At 39.0% G+C, this 17533-nt stretch overlaps 2 protein-coding genes across 2 annotated transcripts in view; one reads left to right on the forward strand and one right to left on the reverse strand.

The window, feature by feature from the left end:
* Positions 1-9789, forward strand: part of CHRNA3 (cholinergic receptor nicotinic alpha 3 subunit) — a 26790-nt gene extending 17001 nt beyond the window's left edge. Inside the window, exons 5-6 of the mRNA XM_004387511.2 lie at positions 2584-3595; positions 9327-9789. Coding sequence (XP_004387568.2) covers positions 2584-3595; positions 9327-9455 — 1141 coding nt within the window. The 3' untranslated portion in view covers positions 9456-9789. The remainder of the gene's footprint in view (positions 1-2583; positions 3596-9326) is intronic.
* A 1267-nt stretch (positions 9790-11056) lies between these two features.
* CHRNA5 (cholinergic receptor nicotinic alpha 5 subunit) overlaps positions 11057-17533 on the reverse strand; it is a 48576-nt gene continuing 42099 nt past the window's right edge. Inside the window, exons 4-6 of the mRNA XM_023741660.1 lie at positions 17118-17227; positions 14681-15512; positions 11057-12539 (exon numbers count right to left, since the gene is read on the reverse strand). Of these exons, the coding sequence (XP_023597428.1) occupies positions 12378-12539; positions 14681-15512; positions 17118-17227 (1104 nt within the window). The 3' untranslated portion in view covers positions 11057-12377. The remainder of the gene's footprint in view (positions 12540-14680; positions 15513-17117; positions 17228-17533) is intronic.

Genomic DNA, 17533 nt, shown 5'->3' on the forward strand with positions numbered 1-17533 from the left:
CAAAAGAGATTGCATTAAGACACTAATCTTGTCAACCTCATCAGTATAAACTCATCACAGTGACAGAATTTACAACACATGAGGAGATCCATATAATCTCATCAGAGTGGTAGAGTTTACAACACATAAGGAAATCACATCAGATAACACAATCATACAGTACTGGGAATCATGACCTAGCCAAGGTGCTACACACATTTTTTGGGGGACACAATTCAATCCATGACAAGGGGTACTTCTTTTGATACCATGTCTGGGTCTTTTAGGACATCAGAACTCCTCTTTCTCTTCCTTTGGCTACCTAGCAGTCAAGTCCTTGGCCATGTCTATCCCTTCCTCGTCAGTAGCCCCACACATTCCTTGGTTCCTTAACTTTCCTTGGCTTGTAGACAATCCTTACATGGCATCTGTCTTCCCGGTGTGTGTGTCTGTGTCTATTCTGCTCTCTCTCTCTTTTTAAATATTCTGCTCTTTTTAGAACTTTGAAGTGATTAGGTTTAGGAACCACCCTAACTGGTATGACCTCAACTAACTGATGAATTATATTACATTAGATTGCATTACGGAAGCTCATTACATTACATGTAGGGTAATTGCATTTACTACATCAGATTACATTATGGAAGCTAAACTGCTCTACCCAAAGCCAAATGATTTAATTACATGATTAAATTATAATGGGGTGTGGCGAGCATATGGCCATATGACTCAATCATAACAGTAACTAGTGTTTGATCAAACAATTGGGAACCATAGCCTAGCCAAACTGACACATAAAATTAACCATCATACCAGGGTAAGCTTACCACCATTGTTCAGCCTTAGTGTACAAACTCTCTGTGGGACCTTGAGCAAGGCATTCCCATTCTCTGACTCTCAGTTTCTTTTTCAGTAAAATGAGGAAATTGGACAAGAGCAGGGGTCAGCAAACTTTTTCTGTAAAGGGCCAGATAGTAAACATTTTAGAATTTGTGGGCTATATGGGCCTTCATGGCAACTACCCAATTCTGCCATTGTTATGCAAAAGCAATCACAGACAATATGTAAACTGTTCCAACAAAACTTTGTTTAAAGAAACAGGCTGTAGTTTGCCGACCCCTATGTTCTGCAGATCCCTTCCTGCTTTAACATTTTGTTGATCCAGGATACCATAAGGAAAGTTTAGGAGGCCTCTGTTATCCCAAGGGTCTTTTCAACCTTCCGCTTAGCCAGCCCTACAGGGGCTCTTCAGGTGCTGAGCATGGGTCGAATCCACTTGGGGCTGTGTATATCCCCACTCCCCCCCGAATACCTCTCCCTTCTCCCAAGCCAGGAGCTGGAAATAATCTTGGGGGGAATTGAGGGCACAGTTGGAGTGAAATGGGGGCTAAGAATGTTACAAACCCAGCAAGACACTCTTGGGACAAACCAGCCGACCCAGGTAAAGGTGGGTAGCAGCTCTGGCAGCAAGTCTCCACGTGTAATGACTGTTCTGCTCAACAGAACCAAAGGGGGGGTGGGGTACAGGAAATAGCAAGGACGGGGAGATGTGCACTGGAATGTTCCCCTTCTGTTTTCACATGTTCTTATCAAGTAACAATGTCAACACAAGCATATCCCTAAAATGTTTAGGTTTTGTAATTTTTTTTCATCTCTGCAAGTACATGGAAAAGGGGTATGGTGGTTGTTCTCTTTCGAAGAACATAAATGCCTTGAAATGCAGAACTCTAAGAAATCCAGTAGGTACACCAATGTTCATTGCAGCACTATTCACAACAGCTGGAAACAGCTTAAATGTCCATCAACAGATGAGAACAGGGAGAAGATTCATGGGGAGAAAAGTCAGGGAAGCAGAAGGTGAAAGAACTTATTATGCTGAATTTGAAAGACAGAATCAGAAAACATGGTTATTCATTCTCAAACAGTGCTGGGAAGAATGGGGAATGTGATGAATAATCAGGATCCAAGGCTGGGATTTGGTAATCATCTCATTTACCAAGGTTCAATTTAATGGGGGTGGGCTCCCACAGGTGGTCTCTGCAGTCCCTTCCCTCTCCCAGTTTGATTTTACACATGATACACACACGCACTGGGCGCCCAGTGGGGACTGAATGAGGAGACATTAACAAGGTCCAAACCACAGGGACAACAGGAGGCAAATCTCCCCAAAAGCTGCATAAACACCTGCTTCCGGGATGATGACTTTTATCCCATGGAAACAAAACTGACTTGCTGTTTCTTTAATTAAGCGGAGGGGGATCCCTTTCTGGTGTTTGAGAGTGTCTCAATAAATACGAAGTTGGGAGTTGTATTGTTGAAGAATGAACCAGTGATGTGCCCCAGAAGGTGATGAGTATGTCAGATTGTTGAGGTTGGGTGAGTTTGTTTCAACTCTGCCAGCTCATCAGCGTGTTACCCTCTCTGGGCCTCAGTATCCCCACTGCTACAATGCAGTAATGAACTAGATGGTCTTTTGCAACACTTTTAGGTCTCATATTCCGTGGTTTTACTAATAGTTACTTGGCATCTACCCAGTGGCGATGGCAGTGTGAGAAGCTGGACTGAATGACAACGTGTTGCCGTGCCTCTTCTTTGTCTTTGCAGTGCTGTTGGGGATTTCCAGGTGGATGACAAGACCAAAGCCTTACTCAAGTACACAGGGGAAGTGACTTGGATACCTCCAGCCATCTTTAAGAGCTCATGCAAAATTGACGTGACCTATTTTCCATTTGATTACCAAAACTGCACCATGAAGTTCGGTTCCTGGTCCCACGACAAAGCAAAAATCGACCTAGTCCAGATCAGCTCCTCCATGAACCTCAAGGACTACTGGGAGAGTGGTGAGTGGGCCATCATCAGTGCCCCAGGCTACAAACATGACATCAAGTACAACTGCTGTGAGGAGATCTACCCAGACATCACGTACTCACTGTACATTCGGCGCCTGCCCCTGTTCTACACCATCAACCTCATCATCCCCTGTCTGCTCATTTCCTTCCTGACCGTACTTGTCTTCTACCTGCCCTCTGACTGCGGCGAGAAGGTGACGCTCTGCATCTCAGTCCTCCTCTCCTTGACTGTGTTTCTCCTGGTAATCACTGAGACAATCCCATCCACCTCTTTGGTCATTCCCCTGATTGGCGAGTACCTTCTGTTCACCATGATTTTTGTAACCTTGTCCATTGTCATCACCGTCTTTGTACTCAATGTGCATTACAGAACCCCAACCACACACACGATGCCTGCGTGGGTGAAGACCATATTCCTGAACTTCCTTCCTAGGATAATGTTCATGACCAGGCCGACAGGCAATGAGGCACACACTCAGAAACCAAGACCCGCCTACAGCGCTGAGCTCTCAAGTATGAATTGCTTCAACCATACAGAGTCCAAAGGCTGCAAGGAAGGCTATCCCTGCCAGGATGGAATGTGTGGTTTCTGCCACCACCGCAGGATAAAAATCTCAAATTTCAGTGCCAACCTCACCAGAAGCCCCAGTTCTGAGTCTGTCGATGCTATGCTCTCCCTCTCTGCTTTGTCGCCAGAAATCAAAGAAGCTATCGAAAGTGTCAAATATATTGCTGAAAATATGAAAGCACAAAATGAAGCCAAAGAGGTAAGGATATGTTTACTATTACATTGGTCACTCATTCATTAAATAAACATCTATTGGTTCCTTGTGGGGCAAGGCATAGGATGCGGGTTACGGAATTAGGCTCTGAAGTCAGCAGCCTGTGTTCAGACCATCTCCTCCATTTACCAGCTGTACGTCCTTGGATTTGTTACCTCCCCTCTCTGAGCCTGTTTTCTCATCTGTAAAATTAGATGATAAAGCTCATGAGTCTGCTGTGTTCTGAAGTTAGCCACTGGGCTGATAGCAGTCTGGGCCACTAGAACAACTAATGCCAAGAAGAGTGGTTTAGGAGATAGGCTGGAAAAAGGCATGAGGCCAGATTTTCTCCAATCAGTATTGATCAGCTGAGCTTACATTTTTATTTTTACTTCTTCTTTTCTATCGAGCTGTAGTTTACATGGAGTAAATTGTACACCTCAATGAATGTTTACAGTATGTGTACACCCATGTAACCATCATCCAGATAAAGATATGGAACAATTTTAGGGCCCCAGAAAGTTCCCTCATATCCCCTCCCAGTCAGCATCTCCCTCTCTCCTTGATAACTACTATCTCTTTCACATTGATCAGTTTTGTCTATTCTTGAATTTTATGTAAGTGGCTCATGGTATAAATTACTTTCATGTCTGACTTCTTTCATTTAACATGTTTCTGAGGTTTATTCTTGTTGTTTTTCTTTTTTATTGGTGTATAATATTCCACAGAGCCCTGGTGGCTAAGTGGTTAGGAACTCAGGCTGCTAACCAAAAGGCTGTCAGTTCGAATTCACCAGCCACTCCTTGGAAACCCTATGGGGCAGTTCTACTCTGTCCTATAGGGTCGCTATGAGTTGGAATCGACTCGACAGCACACAACAACAATATTCCACAGCTTGACTATACCATCATCTATTTATTTATTCTACAGTTCTTGGACATTTAGTTATTTCCAGTTTGGGGCTATTATGAATATGAATAGGTTGCTCTAAACATTCTTACACATATCATATTTTCAGCAATATACTTGAACATATGCACTCATTTCTCTTGGATATATACCTAGGAGCGGAATTGCTGGACCATTGGATAGATGTATTTTTAACTTTAGTAGATACTGCAAGTGTTCCGAAGTGCTGGAACCAACTGACACTCCCATCAGCAGTGTTTTGAGAGTTCCAGTTGCTCCACATTCTCGACAATGTGTGTGGGGTATATCTCACTGCTGTTTGAATTTGCATTTCCCTGTTGAGTAATGATGTTGAGCTCTTCGTCATATGCTTATTGGCCATACTGGCTCTTCTTTTGTGAATTCAAATTCTTTCGCCCATTTTTTTTTAATTGGGTGAACTTATTTCTATTTTCTCCAAAAATCCTATGCTAGGACTAACGGCAAGTACGAGGAATAGGAAAGTTTTACACTAATGTGTCCGGCTGCTACACGACCCTCTTTTTACCCCCAAGGTTACCAGAATCACATCCGGTAATTTTATAAGATGCTCTGCTCTAAAATTAATTGGCTCTGCCTTAAGTTGCTTATTAGCACAGAGCTAATTACCTAATTACAAGATACTTTCAGCCCCTGATACGCTGTAGGTAATTAATGTTGGTAGCAAATGTCTCGAGCCTCTTTCATGCAGCTGGGAAAATGGCATAGGGAAGTAGAGGAGGCGACAACAACAACAGCCATCTCCCCACCCCCACCCATGTGAGCAACTAGGAGCGTGTCTTGTGACCGTAAAGATGAAGAACCTCCAGCTGATCCTGGAAATTTAGAGAAAAAAATCAGGCACTCCTTTAAATTCAATTGAAGCAATTGTTGGACATTAAGTAAACGAACAGTGGAAATATCTTTCATTTGTCCAATATGTAACTTTTGCAGACATTCTCTAACCTTTTCTTACCCACTTTTAAAATAATGATGTCTTACAAGTTAGCAATAATTTTACTAAAGATAGAAATCTAAATGCCCATACTCCAGCCTTTGTCAGGCTATTACAAATTCTCTTTATTCAAAAAATTATTTATTAGGCACAATAAGAGTTTCAGGAGGGTCTCAGACATGTTGTGGAGAGAGGCACTAAAATATTATTACTAAAAGAGAGGTAGGCATCCAGAACTGATTTTTGACAATGGTGCTAAGTCCATTCAATGGAGAAAGAAGAATCTCTTCAATAAATGGTACTGGGAAAATTGGACTTCCACATGCAGAAAAATACAGAAGCCATGCCTCACACCATACACGAAAACAAATTCAAAATGGATTAAGGAACTAACTGTGCAAACTAAAACCATAACATTCTTAGAACAAGAAGCAGGGTCAATGCTGTCAGACCTAGCTTTCAACAATGGATTATCTAATATAATAACAAAGGCACAAATACCAAAAGACAAAATAAATAAATGGGACCTCATAAAAATTAAAAACTTTTGTTCTTCAAAAGACTTTACCAGAAAAATGAAAAGACAAGCTACTGACTGGGAGAATATCTTCAGAAACCATACATCCGACAAAAATCTAGTAACCAAAATACATATAAAACTTCAACAATTTAAACAACAAAAAGGCAAATAACCCAATCATAAAATGGGTAAAGGACTTGAACAGACATTTCACCAAAGAAGACATTCAAATGGTCACTAGACACATGAAAAGATGCTCAACATCATTAGCCATCAAAGAGATACAAATCTAAAACACAATGAGATACCATTTCACTCCCACTAGGATGGCTAAGGAGCCCTGATGGCGCAATAGTTAAGAGCTCAGCTGCTAACCAAAAGGTCCGCAGTCTGAATCCACCAGCCGCTCCTTGGAAACCCTATGGGGCAGTTGTACTCTGTCCTATAGGGTCGCTATGAGTTAGAATCGACTCCATGGCACATAACAACAACAACAGGATGGCTAAGATAAAAAAGAAACCTGTGGGGAAATTGGAACCCTTATCCATTGCTGGCAAGAATGCAAATGGTACAGCCACTGTGGAAAACAGTGTGGCAGTTCCTCAAAAAACTAAAAATAAAACTATCATCAAAACCAAAACCAAACCTGTTGCTGCTGTCAACTCAATTCTGACTCACAGAACTATCATATGACACAGCATTTCCACTCCTAGCTATATATCCGAAAGACACAAAAAGAGTCTTGTACACCAATGTTCACTGCAGCACTATTCACAATAGCCAAAAGATGGAAACAACCTAAATGTCCATCAACAGATGACTGGATAAACCAAATGTGGTACAGACATACAATCGAATACTACTCAGCCATTAGGAGAAATGAAGTCTTGATACATGCTACAGTACGGATGGAGCTTGAAGGTATCATGCTGAGTGAAATAAGCCAATCACAAAAGGACAAATATTATATGACTTCACTTATAGAAAAAGACAAGAAAAGGCAAATGCATAGAGACCAAAGTTTACCAGAGGTTACCAGGGGCAGGACGGAGGAAGAAAAGGGGAGTTAATGGTGATGGAAAAATCGTACTAAGGGTAGGTTGGCACAGCTGGTTGCAATTGCTTTCAATAAGTTGTACACCTGTAAAAAGTTGAATTGGCAAAAGTGTGATAGATATATTTACAATAACAACAACAAAAAAGTAGCTGCTGAGGCTGCTTATATATAACCAACACCTCATGGGATTTGGTTCCTTGGTTTGGAGGTTTAGGTTCATGGTTTCATGGGACAACCCAGTTAATTGGCTTAATAACGTATTTAATGCTTCCGTTCTACCTCCTAGTTCATTGCGTAGTGCCTGAGGTCCTAAAGCTTGCAAGTGGACTTCCAAGGCATGACAATTGGTTTCTAATTGCCTGGAGCAACAGAGGAAGAAGGAAAGTCAGGAATAGGAGGAGGATACGGATGTGTGGCTAACTGCCTCCACTGCCATGAGACCAGAAAAACTGGATGGTGCCTGGCTACCATTACTGAATATTTTGATCAAAGATTCTATAGACAAATCCTGATCAAAAGGGGGAAAAATGCAGAACAGAATTTCAAATTATAATGGACTCTAGACTTTCTGGAGCCATGGAGGGTGGATGAACCCCTGAAACTACTGCCCTTAGATAATCTTTAAACCTTCAACTAAAATATCCCCTGAAGCACATTCTCCTCCTAGTTATGTGGCATCTCCAGGGTTGGACTGGGAGAGGGAGCCAGGAGCTTGGGCTAGTTCACCATTTTGCCCAACACTGATCTACCTGCTATTTATCATTAGTTCTAAAGTTTCCAGCGAATGGCCAGTATCACTGTGCTTTAAAATGGCTTTAAGAGTTAGATACACAATTCACTTTCACCTAGCTTTTTTGCAGCACTATTCATAGTCCTCTGTTAGACCCAGTCCCATCTTTCTTCACTAGGCTAAAGCACATGAACTGCTGTCGGAGGGAGATTTACGCTTGGATAAGGGTTATTTTTTTAAAATCAGCATTAATATTATAGTTACTATTCGTTAAGGACTCTATGCCAGGCACATTATTTCATTTAATCCTCATCAATGGCCCTATGAGGTATGTACTGTTCTTACCCCCATTCTACAGATGAGGAAACTGAGGCTTTGAGAAGTCACACAGTTTTCCCAGATTTTCACAATTGGAAAGGAGCAGAGCTGGAATTAAAATAAAAATCTGTCTCCAAGTCTCTGACTTTTCACCCACTGCCTCCTAGGGCTTCAGGTTTGGCAGGTAGTGGGTGGGTAAGAATCATAGGGTCTATTTGTTTATTTGAAGCGCTTACTAACCAAGTCTTAGGAATTCAAATAAAGCACCATGTGGCAAACATGGCATTACAGTTCTAATTTTACCTATGACTTCTTACTGTTACTGAGAGGACACAGCTACTCAAGCTCATAATGGTGAAATAAAATCCTTGTCTCCCAGCAGCCGTTTCAGTGCACTTAATTAAATTACTAAATTACATGCTGCCTCTTTATTATGTGATTATTTCTTCAAAATCATTGATTCATGAGCCTTCTCTTTCTCAATTCAATTATAGTTTCTTTTCTTTCTGAAATGTCTAGGAGCATAATTAACATACAATTCTTTTTCCTATTTCAAGCCTAAATTGAAGCTGTATTGTATGCAATTAGCCATGCTCCACCATCTTTTACTTTACTGTCGGCAGTTTTTTATGATTTTCCACCTGTTCTACAAGTACACAGTATTCCATGATACTTTGGCCTTAATCATGGAAGACGGCATTTGGTCAGCAGGGCATTGCAGAGGGGGTGGTGGGAGTGGAAGGTGAGGATGACCTTGCCCTGAAGTGCTTATTTCATTTTTGGAATAAGGTGACAGATGTCCAGAGAAAATTAATATCTACAACTGGATAAGAATGAGTACTTTTAAACAAGAGTAAATGATGCTGGATTGTATTAGCCGTTCTAACAAAGGCCCAGAATCCTTCCATAGAGGCATAAGTCAAGTAACTGGTTTTACTAACTTTATAAATTGAATTCAGTTTAGAAAAAACAGATTACGTATACATTAAGACATTTGATTTGAAACAGAGTTAACATGACAAGTATTTTATACCTGTTTCCTCTACTGCATCCAGAGAGACTTGAGACTAGTGGAGGTCCTTGGACTACATCAATTAGTGAAAAAACGTTTCTCCCATGTTGGAGACAAAATGGCTTCTACTGCTGAAACACACTGAATATTTAACACTGAAAACGTGTTCACTTTGCTTTTCCCTTCATGCTTTTTTCCTCATGGTTTTTGTTTTTCAGATTCAAGATGATTGGAAGTATGTTGCCATGGTGATTGATCGTATTTTTCTGTGGGTTTTCATCCTGGTGTGCATCTTAGGGACAGCAGGATTATTTCTGCAACCCTTGATGGCCAGGGATGACGTGTAAGCACTAAACCATACACTCACCTGTGATGCTTATGTGTGTTGTGAGGGGGGGCTGTTTCTTAAGAGTAACGTACTTTCTGTCATCAGGCTTTGTTTCTAGCACATCCAGTTTACTCATTATCCAATTGTCAAAAAAGAATCAGGCAAGAAAAAGTGTCAGTATTTATTATGGATAAATGAATATTTAACTAGTCTTTTTGATAAGGTAAAGAATGAATAAAAATGTCAAAATATAATTCTTCTATAGGGATAAGTAGTATGCTGTGCTATGGGACATATAAAAATAGGCTAAATATGAAAACTGTGCCCCTCCTTTTTTTAGTGGTTAAGACTTAACTGGATAGAAAAACTTGTTCAGAAATGTAAAAACCCATTTGGTTCAGTATCACAGAGATTTCCCAATGGGTTTTCTTAAGTAGCCCATAATCTCCTTGAAGTACCCCCACTACTACCAGTTCTTATGGTGAATCTCTTGTTCTTTACTGGTTTTAAAGAGTCTGAGGGCTAAGTCAGAGAGCTCAACTATTTATCTTACATAATTCTCAATTATTATACCATGAGAAATTATGCCTAATCATATATTCATGTTAATGAGCCTTTAAAGCAGGGTTGCTAAGCTGCAACGCTATTGGCATTTTCGGCCAGGTAATTCTTTGTTGCGGGGGGGTGGGTGTCCTGTGCATTGTAGGATCTTTAGCAGCACCCTGCCCTCTATTCACTATTCACTAGTAGAACAACAACCCCCACCCCCAGTGTGACAACCAAAAATGTCTTCTGAATTGTCAGATGTCTTCTTGGGCAAAATCACCCCTGGTTGAGAAACACTTCTTTAGACAAATTATTAAGAAAGATAGTACCCCATACTATGTGTTATGGATTGAATTGTATCCCCCAAAATGTGTGTCAACTTGGCTAGGCCATGATTCTCAGTATTGTGCGGTTGTCCACCATTTTGTGATCTGATGTGATTTTCCTATGTGTTGTAAATCCTACCCCTATGATGTTAATGAGGCAGGATTAGAGGTAGTTAATGAGGCAAGACACAATCTACAGGATTAGGTTGGATATGTTGAGTCAATCTCTTTTGAGATATAAAAGAGAAAATCAAGCAGAGAGGAGAGGGACCTCCTACCACCAAGAATGAAAAACCAGGAAGGGAGCACATCCTTTGGACCCAGGGTCCCTGCGCTGAGAAGCTCCTAGACCAGGGGAAGACTGATGACAAGGACCTTCTCCCAGAGCCAAGAGAAGAGAAAGCCTTCCCCTGGAGCTGGCATCCTGAATTCAGAGTTCTAGCCTCCTAAACTGTGAGAGAATAAATTTCTCTTTGTTACAGCCATCCACTTGTGGTACTTCCATTATAGCAGCACTAGATAACTAAGATACTATGCTTCTGAATCTGACTAACCACTGACAAAGATGATGATCCATATATACCATGTAATCTTGTCACTAGTCACTATGATGTTTTTCCTATGCAAAAATAAAACTTACAAAATTGAAGCTAACTGTGACTCATGTTTCAGTAAGTCAAAAGGAAGATTTTTATAAAATTTATTTATAAATAAAAATTTTAAGTAACAGTAATTGAGATATAAGAGTGATCAGGGATGTATACATGCTAAGATAGCTAACAGTTTAAATTCATCAAACCAGACTTATTAAATGGCATTAAACACCTGCCTACAATAAAATGCAAATTAGACGGGGTCCTTTCTGCCTTCCAAAGAGTACTGACTTGAACTGAGATGGGTTACTTACTATAAATACATAAGGCATTTGTTCTGGCAAGGGCTAAGAGCGCTAAATCAAATGCAAGATTTCCATCAGTTTTTCTTCCTGGTCATAGCTGAATCAGGGACATTTGGATGGAATTTAACTTGTTTACCTTGGATATATTATACTATACTGAAAAAGTGGTAATAGGCTAAGACTAGGTCATGTCTAAAGGCCCTTACAGTTCTGAAATTCTATTACTGTAATTGTTGGAATGAAAGAAATAAAACTGATACACTACAAGTATGTGACAGTGTGCTTATACCAAATTAGAATACCATTTTTAATCTCATAAGATAGTTTTCTCATAGAATGATTTAGTAGTACCCACAGAAATGTTTTAAAAATGGGACTCATGTCATTTGTAGTGGACTATTCAAAGATCAAGGATAAAGAAATGCTACAGCAATTTATATAGAACATAGTTCTATTAAATGTGGAAAATGTGGACAAGGGAATTGAAATTAATGTTAAGGATATGCTACTGCATGTCCACAGGAGTTCTCTATTGTATGATTTTACAAGGAAGGGGAACTATAAAAATAGCTAATACAATCATTGTTCAGTTTACGCATCTAAAGAATAAACTGATAAAGAACTTCCCAATTCCCATTTTTCATTTTTTAAAAATGCTGGTTATAGAAAGCAGCATCACATTAAAATTATCATACTAAGTAGTCAGCTCACTTAATACAACAGTATAATATTATACTACAGATTAGCTGTTACTCCGAGAATACAGAAAGAAAGAACTTAAAAATGTCTATCTTCACAAAATACAGGTTTTAAAATCAGTCTTCAAGTACATCTGGAATTTTCCAGCATAACCAAAAGATGAACTTCACTGTTGTTTACAAATCAGAATTATTTGCCAAGACGCAAACAGTGAATATTCACTAATACAGTTCAGATAATATTTTGGTGCCATTTTTAGAAGATCAAATGTTATTTGGTCACCTATTACTTCAGCCATGCAGGTAGATGTTCTCATGGACAGTGTATTAAGATAAACTCATTTTAGTAACTGTTAATCTGTTAAAGCCTGCATCAGATTTTAAATATTACATTCTCATAATTTTATACAAGGTGCCATAAGACATATGTGCCTTTTGGTAACTAAACTCATACTACAACCTGTTGGGAGGTATCACTTATTTGTGTTTCCAGTATGAACTGGTACCATTATATTTGCCCATTTATAAATGACAGGAACAAAAAGTCCAAGAGATCCAACAATTGAAACCAGTAGGAAAGTCCACAAAAACATCCGATCAAGAACCTGGGCTATGAATTTCCAATCTTCCACAACCTGTTATAAAAGAATAAAAATAAAAACCCATTAAATACATAATTAAAAATTGTGTACATATTTTGAGATATAATACATTGAGTTAGAGGCTAACTCCAAACAGTAAGTGCCCCTGTACTCAGAATTCAGGGACACAGACTACCCTGTTGGTCTTTAACAAATATAGCCTCCTCAAAATTTAAAAGACACTATAAAATTTGTTAATCTAAACATGTAATATATTACAAGTAGTTTATTTTTACAAATTCTTAATAAAAATGAAAATATTTATACTACTTGGATATTTTACAATAAACTAAAAAAACTTTTTTTAAAATTCTTACTGTATGAAGTTATTTCTGTCAGCTGTTCTTGCCCAGTAGTGTTAACTTGGTTTAACTTTTTTAAAGAGAATCCAACCTGAGGTTAATTTCATGCCAACTCAAAAGCTAGCTCAGAATAATACACTAATATAATAATAAGCCACTAATCTTCCTCCCCCTTCATCTATTTTGTTTAGCTTTAGGTTTCCTAGGGACCACTTTATTCTACACTTGTGGAGGGCAGACCTGATGTCCCTGAAGCTCATTTCCTCCCCCTTTTCACAGCTTCAGATACCTGGTGGTGCAGTGGTTAAAAGCTCGGCTGCTAGTCAAAAGGTCAACAGTTCAAATCTACCAGCCACTCCTTGGAAACCCTACAGGGTAGTTGTACTCTGTCCTATAGGGTCATCATGAAGTCAGAATCGACTCGATGGCAATGGGTTTTTGGGTTCACAGCTTTAGCAGGGAGTTGGCTCAGCAGGTCAGAGTTACCTCAAAGAAGAAATGCTGAGCCCAGCTACTGAGAGCCAGAGGCTTCCCTTTCTACATGGCCATTTCCTTGACCAAGGGTTTCCTTAGTCCCTTAACCCTTAATGAAGTGTGTGGGTCCTCTACTGGAACTGTGCCCCAAGTTGTGGGATAATGAGAATTTACGGGATTATAAACTTCTACTACTTCCCTGGGGGGGAGGGGACATTTTATCTGCACCACGTCCTAGTAGTATGAGTCCTGAACCTTCTGCACAATACTTTGCAGACACTTATTAAATTCCATCTCAGTCTAAGTCATTAACTAATATTTGTATTTTTAAAGACTCCATTGATAGCCTCAGACCTTATAAACTAATTAATTGTACTACTGCCAAATACGAATTTTTCAAATCTGAAAGCATGAAAAGTTTATTAAAAGTAGATATCAAATATTCCTTTTAGGGGGAGGGGGTGTTATTTTATTAGATTTGTTTGGCCTGTTTCCCACACCTGCTAGAAATTTTCCATTTAAAAAGGCTTGAGAAATTAAAATTCACATAATCTCAATAGGGCCAATTCAAAGTAAATTCAATTATGAAAACATTTCTATTGTTATAGCTTTAAAAATATTATACAATATAAATAAAAAATAGTGACAAGATTGAAATTTTACATGTTTTGAAATAAAAACCTAGTCAAATATGATCACATTAGTAAGATTTGTTAATATTCAACTCTTGTATTTTAAATATATATTAACTTAAGGAGCCCATGAAATATCTTTTTGTAATAGTTAAGTCATAGCACTATTACTGAGCTTCAAATGAATAGTTTGATGTATAACAAACACATAAGAACATCTTATTCCTTTTAATTTCACTTGTAAATGAATCACAAGATGATTTCTTCTAGAGAAATATCGTGACTATATTTATAAAGCCTAAATTAGGCTCATTCTACAAAAATAACATAACTTTTGATAAATTATAAAGCAGAATTAAGAAACAAAGTTACTGAAGGTTAAATTAAAAACAGTATCATGCCAAAGTCAGAAAAGCATATGGCAAAATAACTATTCCTCAGAATAAAAGAACAGTCAGTGCAACTTAAACTTTCTTTAAAGGCATCCAAGATGCTGATGGGGAAAATTTACAAGTTAGATCTGTGTACATGCTTCATTTTGCAGGTGTTTGAACTTAAATATTAGTAAAAATCTTTTACAAGGCAGTGTGTCAACATTTCTGGCCCTCAATCTATGCTTAGACTTAAGGGTCATGCCGTTTACTCTGCCAAAAGTGATTCAGGTCACTTATGAACTTGAAATATAAACAAGGAAATACTACATCTGTACATACAACTTGCCACTGACCTCACGGACATCATTCTCCCTCATGACGTGTCTTGTAATATAGCGGACAGAATCGAGTGCAGCTTCCAATGTGTTTCTAGAAGATTGTAATCCATGAACGCTCTCAGTTCCCTCTTTCCGACTGAAGTACCTGTCTACATGACTTCTCATGCAAAGCAGTTTTGGAAGCTTGTGAAGAAATATCTTTCGGACCCAAGGTGCCATAGCATTATGTGTTGAGGAAGAACGATGATGAATGTTGATAGTGAAGACTGTTACCATAATGGATAGTGTCACAAAAATCATGGTAAACACCAGATACTCTCCAATCAGAGGTATTACTTTTGAAGATGAGGGTATTATCTCTTCAATAACCAGAAGGAAGACAGTCAAAGAGACAAGTACCGAAGTGCAGAGAGAAATCTTTTCACCTTCATTTGAAGGAAGATAGAAGACAAGTACAGTCAAAAATGAGAGCCCAATACAGGGTATAATAAGGAACAAGGTATAAAAGAGAGGCAGACGCTTAATTACAAACGAGTAAGTGATATATGGATACCAGCAACAGCTATCAGTTCTGTTTCCTTTGCTTCCTGTTGCACTCAAAATTTCCCATTCTCCATTATCAAAAAAATCTCTCTTGTCTACATCTTGGTCCTCTAAAATTAAATCAACCTGTGATCCATCGTAAGTCCAAGAACCAAATTTCATGGAACAGTTTTGGAGATCAAATGGGAAAAATGTGACATCTATGGTACAGGAACTTTTGTAGTTTGCCGGTGGAGTCCAGGTAACAGTGCCATCGTACCTGACAACCGTTTTTGTACTGGCTCCTTCAAAACGTCCATCTGTGCTGAAATACACACACAATAATGACGCAGAAATTAAACAACCCTAGCATGCATTTTACAAGTCTAATATAAAAGCAAGCCTATAATTAATAGCATGAAATAATTTTTGAACTATTATGTTGTACCTGCTACACGTGGGGGACACCTGCTTTAGGGACACTGTCCTTAAATATCTAGCTCTATCATGAGCTGAACCCCTTCTTCCACATCTACTCCAGGACTAAAAATCCTGGGAAAAAGTGGTTAACAAGAACTTGTTTTACACACAAAATATAACTGAGCTATTTATGCAACAGACATGCACATTCCTACACACCCTGGACAGTGCTCTCCCCCTCCATCACGAACACTGGATGCTTTCTACTTTGACAGGGAAAAAGCATTAGCACCAAGCTGGGCATGAAAATGGCAGTGCCTCTCAAACTCTCCCAGCAAGTGAATTCATATATTGGAGAAGTCTAACAAGAAACTCTACCCTAAACATAAGATTTCTTTGATGTATCATTCTTTATCTTAAAATTCATATGGCCTTTGCACACTACTCTGTAATATATCTATGCTAATATTAAAGTGTTTTCAATTACTTAGAGTAAAATCATGCTCCAGGAAGCAGCATCATGTTACCTTATAGCTTTGTTCACCCCTTACAAACCGAGAAGCGTGATGGTAAAAGGTTTAAAAAAATTAAACATATTTTGGGATAGTATTTGCTTTGTCCTCATGCCAAATGCCTTCTTGCAAACAAGACGAACTGCTTTAGGATAAGCACAAGTTCCCAGATTTGCCCTGGAGTAGCCCTAGAAAAAATAAAACTGGTACCCAGAATTATCCTCTCCCCAAGTAAAAATACCATCCTTAAGGGTAGGATGCCTATAAAGATGAGTTAATAATTAACCCAACATTCCTTATTATGGGAAAACTACAATACGGTACTTAAGCAAAATTTCAAGGGTGCACATTTGGACATGAAGTATGGTCTCAACTATGTAAGAAATGCACTAAACAAACAAACCTGGAAGGAAGTCTGGCCAATACATAGTCTAGTAAATAAGAGAGTAAATGAAGACAACTTGGTTTGAACCCCAACTCTATCACGTGCTAGCTGTGTGATCTTAGACAAGGTAAAACTGCCCTAGGTCTCTGTTTCCTCATCTATAAAATAGATGCAATAACAGTACAGGTACACAACTCAGGATGTTATTGTCAGAACTGAATGAAATGAACATGAGGCACTCCACACATTGCCAAGCACACAGTAATTTCACTATACGTGTAAGCTAATAATAGTGGTAGCCTCTAAGTAATGGGATAATGGGGTTGATTACAGATGATTTTCCCCCTACTTTCTTATACCTGTCTGTACTTCCCAAATTACTGACAAATTTTACAACTCAAAGAACACTTTTCTGATCAGAAAACAATACACCAAAAAAAGAGGGAGGATCCACAGAATCTGTTTGCAGGTTTATGACACAAAAGAATGTAAGATCAAGTCAACTGATTTTACGGCTAGACAATTTTCAAAAGGGAAAGAAAACTACTAGTAACTAATATTAGTGTGAATTTTTCTTTTGAAAACACAAAACTATATTTATAACATAACTTACTTATCAAACAAAACGATGTCTGGGGTCCAAAGAGAGTCTGAAGGGACACGTATAACTTTTATTCCACCATAGTCAACAGGGTTCCATCTTAATTTTACATCTATCCATTCCTTTAAAACAAAGAAACCTACCTCAATTTCAATAAAATTGTCAAAAATAGTGAAAACAGAGAAATTGTAGACATGACTCGACCCCTAATAGAGAAAACTCACCTCCACGTCTTTCTTATGATTACTAGAGCATAACCCTGTCCCCTGGCGCAATGGTAACCCTGTCCCTCATGCGATGGTAACCCTGTCCCCTGGCGCAATGGTAACCCTGTCCCTCATGCGATGGTAACCCTGCCCCCTGGCGCGATGGTAACCCTGCCCCCTGGCGCGATGGTAACCCTGCCCCCTGGCGCGATGGTAACCCTG

The sequence above is a fragment of the Trichechus manatus genome, unplaced genomic scaffold, assembly GCF_000243295.1.
Source record: "Trichechus manatus latirostris isolate Lorelei unplaced genomic scaffold, TriManLat1.0 scaffold00186, whole genome shotgun sequence".
NCBI classification, from domain to species: Eukaryota; Metazoa; Chordata; class Mammalia; order Sirenia; family Trichechidae; genus Trichechus; species Trichechus manatus.